We start from the raw sequence: 8,920 nt of genomic DNA, 5'->3' as shown, positions 1-8,920 counted from the left end.
TGATCACATTAATGTTGTATTTGCCGTTGCGTAATTAATTGAAATATTGTTTTTACAAGAAAGTGGAGATTATGTGGGAAAAAAAGAGCGTGTTGTGGGGTGTGTGGCAAATGAAACATCGATTTTCTATTCAATATATATTTTTTTCTGAAATATACACCTTGTAACAATCATAACACTTGAATAGGTTTCATATAGCCATACAAATTTTATACATATAATATACAGTAATAAATATTATTTATACTTGCATCGTTTTAAACGTAACATAATAAAAAGATATAGCACTTTCATAATATTGAAACAGCATTAAATAAATGACACTTTAAAACTATAAAATAAATTACCGCACAAGTATAAATAATGCACAGAATGTTTTCATGGAAAACACTGTGTTGAAATTTCGTTTCGTCTTATATCTATTTGCATTGACATTTTAAAAATAAAATTAAAATTTCACAGAAATTCCAAGATGGAACATAAAAGAAATGTAAGATTAAAAAAGTGACGTAAATTTCGCACAAGCAGATTGAAAAATAAAATGAAAAATTTAAGTCCCTTCATCATTTCATAAATAGAAAGCATATTATGTAATTGAGCAAACTTAAAAAGATAACACATAGATACAGAACTACTACGTTAACTTGTCAATTGTTTCTTAAAAAATGGCATTTACTTTGAACAAATTGCTGCTGAGCAATCGCAATAATACTCGATTACAACACGGTAATCTTACAACAAATATGTAAACATTACATATGAACAACGTAAAAAAAATGTAACTTCTTGTACTTAGATTAGAAGTTGCATGTATAAAGTGCCTCATCATTGAATTAAAAAGCACATTATAATTTGTAAGCTGAGCTTTTAAATGCAAACAATAACACCTTACACAGCAATGAGTACGGAACATGAATGATGCCTCCACCAATGAATTTATACTGAAAAAAATAAATGGATTAGGACAATAACGTGACGCAACTTGGGGAAAAAAAAGCCATGCAATGATAGATGTGTTAACACGATTAAACTAATAAAGTTAGTGTTACATACAGTTACAAAAACTCTATCATAGAATATAAATAATATGATTAATTAATTTATAACTAATCTGAGATAATTTTTCTTTTGTCCACCAATACACATATGTACACAGACCACTAGTGCTACACACGGTTCAATTCTCTTATGCTTTTTTAGTATCTACTGGTGCTACTTTAAAGAAAAAAGAACACTTAATTAACAGAAGCTTAGTGATAGTTGCTGTTATTACCTTGGTCAAAACAACTAGGATTTATGAAGTTGATCAGTTCGTTTTCTGTTAAGGAAGTGAACGACTGCGGGATCATTCTGTCTTCGTTCTTCTTGTCGGTTTGGGAAACACCAGTCAGTTCCTTCACAGGCACTGGTATAACAAAATCAGACTTATTGTCCTGAGCTATCGTCTTGTTCAACAAAGACATTTCCGGCGACGACACCGTACTTAAAAGTGGAGGTTGTACAAAATTGTTCCCTTGTAATTGACTTAGTCTATTTGTAGGCATGACGTCGTTGTTACCGGTCGACGCCATTGTCATAATATCTTCCATAATCATCTTGTTCATCATCGGTTCTTTCGCATCGATGTTCTTTCTGCTGTCCAACTCCGATATTTTCTTCTGGGTCTCCAAGAGATCCACCGCCGCCTTCAACAACACGACCTTCTCGGGTTCGGTCGTGGTGACCAACGTCAAAGGATTGGCGATCGGGGAATGTAGCGGGGAGGTGTGATTCGGGTTGGTGGTCAGGAGCGTCGGGACCACCGAGGGCTGCAGGGGCGACTCCACCGTCACGCTAGGCTGGCAGATCGCGTTCGGCAGCAGAGTGTCTTGAGTGTTTCTGCACATCAGACTCGGCGAGATTTGCGAATTTAATATCACTGCGGGAGACAGGTTGGGGGAGGTGTGGGGGTGGCTGAGATCGTGCTGGTTCATGATGGGGGAGGGCAGCGTGGTGTTGATGATGGGCGCCACCATCAGGTTGGGTTGCGAGTTCAGCATCACGTCCCGAATCACGTCCGACGAGTTGGTGGGAGTGCCGGGAGCCAGACTCAGCTTGTTGGACATGAGAACGTCTTTCGATTGGTCGGACCTCGTGGGGCTTCCTATGTGCGACTCCACCGTCGAATTGACGAGTTGGTCCAGCTTGTCGGTGTTGATCGGAACGGTAATGTTGGTTTCCAGCGCCGTGCTCGTCATGGTTGTAATAGGCGACGTCATGGCGCTGGTTTGTTCGGATATCGTTTGTTCGGCGATGGCGGCGGCTTCGCTCTTCGCAACGATGTGCATGGTCTCGTTTTGAGTGGTCCCTGTCAAGAACGGCCTCTGCGAGCTCAGATAGACCGGTTCGTTGGTCGCGCTGCTGTTGGTGGTGATCATGTTCCGACAAGTTTGCGTCGCCGACGAGTTCAGCATCTTCGGCGAGCCGAAAGCGCGCGATTCCGTGTTGATGATCTCGTTAATCTTGTCCGAAACGTCGTTCTTCAGTTGCAAGTTGCCTTGTATGACTTTGGCCTCCATGTTGGTCAAGAAGTTCTCGACGCTTTGCGCGCTCTGCGCCGGCAGAGGGTTGTTGGAAGCTTCCGTCACGCCGAAGCTTTGCAACGTGGCCATGGAGGGCGCGTTGCTGTTGACCAGATCGGCAACGGTCGCCATCGGCATCTTCATCCGCAAATCCATCACTTTCAGCTCTTCGGCGGTGGCGGCGGCCATCTCGCCGTGCGACGCCGACGCCAGCATGCTCTGGTGCATCAGCGCCGGCTGCGACAAGACCAGTCGGTCCGTCACTACTGAGTTGCTGCAGTGCTGCATCACGTTGCTGCACGAGTTGTCTTCGTTCATCGTCGACATCTGGGAGTTGCTCAGATTGACGTCCATCGAGCTCTCGCAGATGTTCCTGCTGACTGAGCCCCTCCGCACCATCATTTCGACGCTGCTCTCGTTGCTCACGCTCAAGTTGGAGTTCTCGTTGTGGTTGAGCATGTTGTTGTGGCTCAACATGTCGATGGAGTTGTCGTTGATCATCGACATGTTCGAGTCGCCGGGGTGGACGTCCAGAGAGCTCTCGGAGATGTGTCTGTAGCGCTCCGGGTGGTCGATTGGGTCGATGGAACTCTGACTGTTCTCGTCGATGTACTCTTGTTTGAGGGTGCGCAAAGGGGGCGACAGGTTGTCGCTCGTCGACGGTAAGCTGATGGAGGGGCGTCGGGGGGCCATCGGCACCATGCTGGACTCCGGAGGAGGCATCATGCCCAGATCTTGCTCTCTCTTGCTGATGTTCGACGACCAAAGCATCTTGTTAAAAAATGGCGCTTGAGTAGTAGCAGGGGGAGGATCGACGTGAACTGTAATGTACAAAAACTGTATAAGAAAAGGCACGCGGACAGGTACATTTTCTAACTAATAGCTGCCGTCAAAGCCACTGTAAAAAAAGGGGGGGCATTGCCACTCAAGCCACGCACTTGTTGTCCACAACCGAAAATTATTCTCTTATGCTACTGCGATCGAGGCAATGGCTTGATAGACATGACCCACAATGTTAACGCCCCAAACTCGCACCGAATCAAATAACCAGTTACAGAATGACTTTCGTTCCACTTGTTCAGTTGTCATACTCAAGTCTAAGCCTACAATAAAGGATTTCAGGAATTATGAAAAGTATAATATGATGATCAAATACTTCAGGCTAAATATTTTTTACGGACAAATCGTATAATAAGAAACCTCTCTACCCTATGCGAAAATGATGCGTTTAAATTTAGTCGCTCTTCGAATCATTCCACCACCAATTTTATGCGAATTTAATCTTGCAACATAGCCTGAAATAGTTTTAGTTCGATTAATAAAAGTCATGGTCATGATTAATACAACTAAAACAAATATGGAGGGCCGGGTGTTAAGTGTGTTTCCCAATTAAGCTAAGTAACATGAAATTAAACTAAGTCGTGTGGGTGTGGCTCGTGTAACGTGCGGATGGGAAAAATTAAAAACTTACATTACGAGTGAGCGGTGCGAGATGAAATCTTCTGAAAACATCAAACAGAGATTAGTGAAGATCTCATCTCGCCCCTTGAGAAATTAAGTAAGTTTAAACGGTTTCCCGTCACAAATGCGCCTCAAAATTTATCAAATCAATGAAACCTTCAACTGGTGAAGCTTTCGTGATCAGTTCTGGTTGCAAAAGTGAAAAAATTAGTTTTATTAATGTCGCGAATTTTAAGGTGGAGCTGCATTTCTGGCGGGAACTGCGACACAACCCCTTGAAATGATAATGATCTTAAAATTACCATTCACCAAAATCCCACATAAAATCGATCGTAGAGAGAATTCTTAGGGGATAAAAAATGGAATCTGGTGATAAGAGGATCTATATCCTAACAACACAAACAGAAAAAACCTGTCATCTCATTTGCACAGTGCGTTAACATTACAGGTCGCAAACAGGGTCAGTTCTGAAGTCGGTATCCCTGCAAGAAAAATAAAAAGAAACCTATCCTCTGCAGTGGCGTACCTAGATATTGTTATTTTGAATGCAAATATCCAGGAGGACCTAACTTTTGCTGGTGAATCAGTTACTTTTTTTTGGATAATAACTTAAAATTACATTTATAACAGAAAAGTCTACATGTAAGAGCTTATACTGTAAAGATGAACTTAAAAATAATGATGTTTAAAAATTTATAGTGTAAATTAAAATTAAGGGTAGGTATATAGTGTAATGATAACAAGTATAACGCTTGTTTTTTGTAGTGTTGTGTGAGATGTATCACGTGTATGCATTCTTTTAGGAACAAATGTGGCTCGCGGTGAAGTCGAGAGCGCTCGTTTCAGTTCTGAACAAAATGACAATTTATTTATTGCGTTTGATCGCTGAACGATGGGTATGCAAGCAGTTGATGGAAGCTGCGAGGAGTAGTGAACCGACAATAAATAAACTAATCACTTTATCGTTTTGGCGGCAACACGAACAAAAATAGAACTGAAATGGTATTGTTCCTGAAAAAGAAAGGTCGTGGTGTGTGTGAGTGTTTGTGTAGGTGTGTAGTGATGTATCGTGTGTTTTTTTAAGTACCCGTGAAACTAGAACCTGAATGACGCGTCATCGGCGTAGGTTAGGCCCCGCAGGCTGAGAGAAGACGATGGCAGGCGGCCCCTCTGCGTATACAGAGTCTGTATGCTGTATGAGACAAAGTGAAAGCAAACGCAATTGAAATTTGTTTATAACAACTTTGCATCTCATACAGAAATGTGGTCGAAGAATCGACACAAACAATTTGTAAAATTTTTTGACTCGGCCGTGATCAATGTCGCGGAACCTGGCTGGAATGGTGGCAGCCGACGTCAAAAGATTTTACAGTACAACAGTGAAATAAATAAAACTGGCTTTGGCATTACATACTTGCAAATATGCATGTCATTAAATACAAAAAATGTCTTTAAAATAATTACATTTCAAATAAATCAAAGGTACAATAAATTCGTAATAAAAATACATCTCAAAGAAATGGAATACATGTCATTTTTATATATATTACACAATACATAAGAGAGTATTTATATATTGTACTTTTACTTGAAAAATATGATGCAATCTGCAGAATTCTACCTAAATAAAACACAAAAATACAAAATATGAAACATGTTCTGCTTCCAAAGCCACTGAAAATTCAGGGTTACATTACAGCGACAATTTTCTGAATCCACACAAAACTGGCAAAAATATCTTGAAAAACGGCGTAATGTAACCCTTATCTGAAACCGTTGGGGCAAATGCTGCATTAAACAATCACACCGTGGGCATTCTCACGCGCAAACATTCGCACACTTGCTCTCTCTACTGTTCAAGTAAAAACCTCAATCCACACTCTTTCGCTCACGCGTTCACTCTTTAATGCAGATTTGCCACCTCAAAATGGGAGAAATACAAACCGAAAAATTGTTACCACCCATCAAAGTGCCTCAAATCTGACCGTCTGTCGACGCAAATCGTTGAATAACTCGTTCGGTAACAATTTTCCAATTTCATCCTCGTATTGGGAAAAAGTATTGCAATGCGCTATCGTAACTGTTGTTTTGTTGATGGAACTGTTACCCAAAAGCAAAAGAAATGTCAGAACGAATCGGTTTGCAACACTTTTTGCATCTCTCACATCCAATTAATTTCATGCAACGCATGCTTAAGCTCGGATTGACTCAATTTTTTGTTATTGTTTTGATACTTTCGACTATTTACTTCCGGTTTTTTCAACTGTCGCGACTCTGACTCAGATCAAAACAACAATATTAAATCAATCTTTTGTTAAACTGCCAAGAAATAGAATTATTTTTGTCTTACCGCTCGGTATAGCCCCGTTAACGGGGGTATATACAAACTGGTGAGGTTCACTAGTTTTGCCGCTAGATACCACGCATAACCTGACCGTAACGGGTTCGTTTATGTCAGGTCTACGATATGGTGGTATTACACAAACGAAATGCGTCTGGAACAGAAAGCGGAATAAGCGAAGTTGTCCACCTGTCGAGGAACCGGACAAACCTGCTGCAGGTACTCCTTATCGGGAACAACCACTTGTTCCCACCTAATGTGTCTGTCGTCGTCGACTTGTTGGAAATAAACCTTAGTATCTTTGAGAAAATTTTTACCCAAAACGAACAGCTCCAAACCGCCGCTGGCCGGACACGAAGTCAGAGATTTTTTACAGATTTCGGGGATTCCCGGAGGTTGAGCTGCAACACCCCCAGCGTTATTAACGCACCGTTCCCCTTGTCGAGCTCCGCCGACTTACTGCAAACGATAGGCTGCGAACACACTTGCAACGTCTCCTGCGATCCATCGTCGTGCGTCAGCGTCGTTCTGAAGATCATCCGACACCTGGTCGACTTCTTTTTGCTCCTGTTGCCCAGCTGGTCGGGGAACCTGTGCTCGACGTCGACGTTCCGCTCTTTGAGTATGCCGACGCAGTCGCACGTGGCGCTCATCTCCTTCGAGGGGTCCAGCTGCAGCTCGATGACGCACGTGCCGTCGACTTTCTTCTCCACGCAGGGAGTGGAGTTCTTGCCGCTGACTTTGCACGCTTGGTAGAACATGTGCGGCGCTACTTTGCCGACGTCCGTCCCGATGAATACCTGATGGCGACTCGAATGAGTATAACTTTAGGGGTAACGCTGGCAATTGGCTCACTTGTAGAGTGGTGGGTTGGTAGTAGCCCAGCAGTTGCACTATGGGAAATCCGTTGCCTTCCCTGTCTTTGACCGCGCCTCTGCTGCCCTCAGTCTGGTACCTCGCCCGGTGCTGCTGCTCCGGTTGTTTCACTATCGTCAGACTAACGTCCGACGCTGGAGATGATCGGTCATTATCGAGTATTTCGCCGATTTGTTCCCACCTACCGTATTTGGAAGTGCTCGTTAGTTGCGTTGTTAGAGGAACTGGTGACGAAGACGGTTGGCGGTTCGGAAGCGGTATGCACCTGGGTACTGCCCTCCCCGACGTGCTCGTCTGACTGTTGTTCATGCTCAAGGAGGGTATCGAGCCGGCCGGAGCGGTGCGGATCAATCTGAAAACGCGAAAAATCAATCTTTCATTTAATATACTCGTAAAATTAGAAAATCAATCGGACGGAGTGGGACGACTTACGCTGTGCTATCTTTGCAGGTCCTCAACGTATCGGGAAAACAATATCTCTCGTTGCCGTCCTCGTTCTCCAGCTTTATGTCCATTTTGAGTCTTTTCGCCTCGGCCCGTTCGCCGTTCCACGTGAGTCTACTGTCCGACATGTTGACGTGGTGAGGGTCCGCATGATGGTCAAAACTAAAAATAAACGCCAAAAATAAATTTATCGCCTTTTTCGCAAACGTGTAATTAAATTCTAACGACAAGCTCGATTTTGCACTTCGTTTTACGACCGGTCTCTGATTCATCTGCCAAAACTACATGCTAATAAATGTTCTAATGTTGTCCCAGCTCACTTACAGCGAGTCACCGCAGACAGATGCGACATACTCCCCCAAATCCTGCAGATTTGAGGAATTTCGGACTACTGAAGTACACGGTGTGGGCATTTTATTTAAAACTTGGACCTGCTTCAACGCATTCTTGCGTCAACAATAAATCTGTCGGAAGATGCATTTATGCACGGACATCGCAAATAGAAAGTGGACCCGCTCGATTGTGGGCTAAGAAATTGCTAAAACGCAATTGTTCAAAACAAATTTAAGCAAAATTTTAGTTTCCAAGAGCTTGCTTGTCTTCGGACCGACTTGGGGGAAATAAAACTTTACAGCGCGGCGCTCTTCTTAATCATCAATATATGGCGATTTTGCAATAAAATCTTTATCGTCTTATGATATATAACTTTAATTACGCCATCTTAAAACACCGATAAATATTTTACCGATCATAAAAGCGATGCGGTTTTGATAAACCAACTCACCCCAATCCGCTGTCGTTTGAATTATCACAGGGGTCCAGACTCCTCCTCATCGCCGACCTGACTTTGGCCGGCATGTCTCTGACCATCGCGAGACGCTTCCCGCTCGGGGGCCTCCCCGGCCGTCTCTCCCGGACCTGGGGCCGAACGCCGACCGTTGGAATTGTGCATAAAGTCATCTTCAATTCGCCTGCAAGACAATAATAAGGTCATCTCCGTTTCAAATCTGGTATTATTTTTTATACATTTAGACAAACACGAGAAAATAAACAAATGTTTGATAACGACCGAATTATAATTTTGTTTACACACAGCTCAAAAAGTAGGTAGACGTTTATCCAGTTTAACACAAAACAAATAACAAACGCGACCAAAACGATCGATTTACAGGAAGGCATTGCTCAAGAATTTTTTATTCGTAAGTGCGTGTTAGTGGTGACGCGTTAATTTTTCTAC

General features: G+C 42.9%; 1 protein-coding gene across 8 annotated transcripts in view; it reads right to left on the bottom strand.

Moving 5' to 3' along the window:
* Positions 1-122: 122 nt before the first annotated feature.
* The window catches only part of NFAT (NFAT nuclear factor), a 53,403-nt gene continuing 44,605 nt past the window's right edge, over positions 123-8,920 (bottom strand). For 5 of the 8 annotated variants that reach the window (XM_069048742.1, XM_069048747.1, XM_069048746.1 and 2 more), the window contains 9 exons: positions 8,468-8,654; positions 7,672-7,845; positions 7,425-7,591; positions 7,219-7,373; positions 6,824-7,163; positions 6,574-6,764; positions 6,373-6,517; positions 1,274-3,382; positions 123-1,215 (listed from right to left, as the gene is read on the bottom strand). In XM_069048742.1, coding sequence (XP_068904843.1) covers positions 1,187-1,215; positions 1,274-3,382; positions 6,373-6,517; positions 6,574-6,764; positions 6,824-7,163; positions 7,219-7,373; positions 7,425-7,591; positions 7,672-7,845; positions 8,468-8,654 — 3,497 coding nt within the window. In that variant the 3' untranslated portion in view covers positions 123-1,186. Of the gene's footprint in view, positions 3,383-6,372; positions 6,518-6,573; positions 6,765-6,823; positions 7,164-7,218; positions 7,374-7,424; positions 7,592-7,671; positions 7,846-8,467; positions 8,655-8,920 lie in introns of all 8 variants that reach the window. The other 3 variants (XM_069048743.1, XM_069048745.1, XM_069048744.1) reach the window with 3 other exon arrangements.

The sequence above is a fragment of the Tenebrio molitor genome, chromosome 5 (genome assembly GCF_963966145.1).
Source record: "Tenebrio molitor chromosome 5, icTenMoli1.1, whole genome shotgun sequence".
Lineage (NCBI taxonomy): Eukaryota > Metazoa > Arthropoda > Insecta > Coleoptera > Tenebrionidae > Tenebrio > Tenebrio molitor.
Note: the sequence above shows the minus strand (reverse complement) of the source record. Positions and strands in the feature narration are given on the sequence as shown.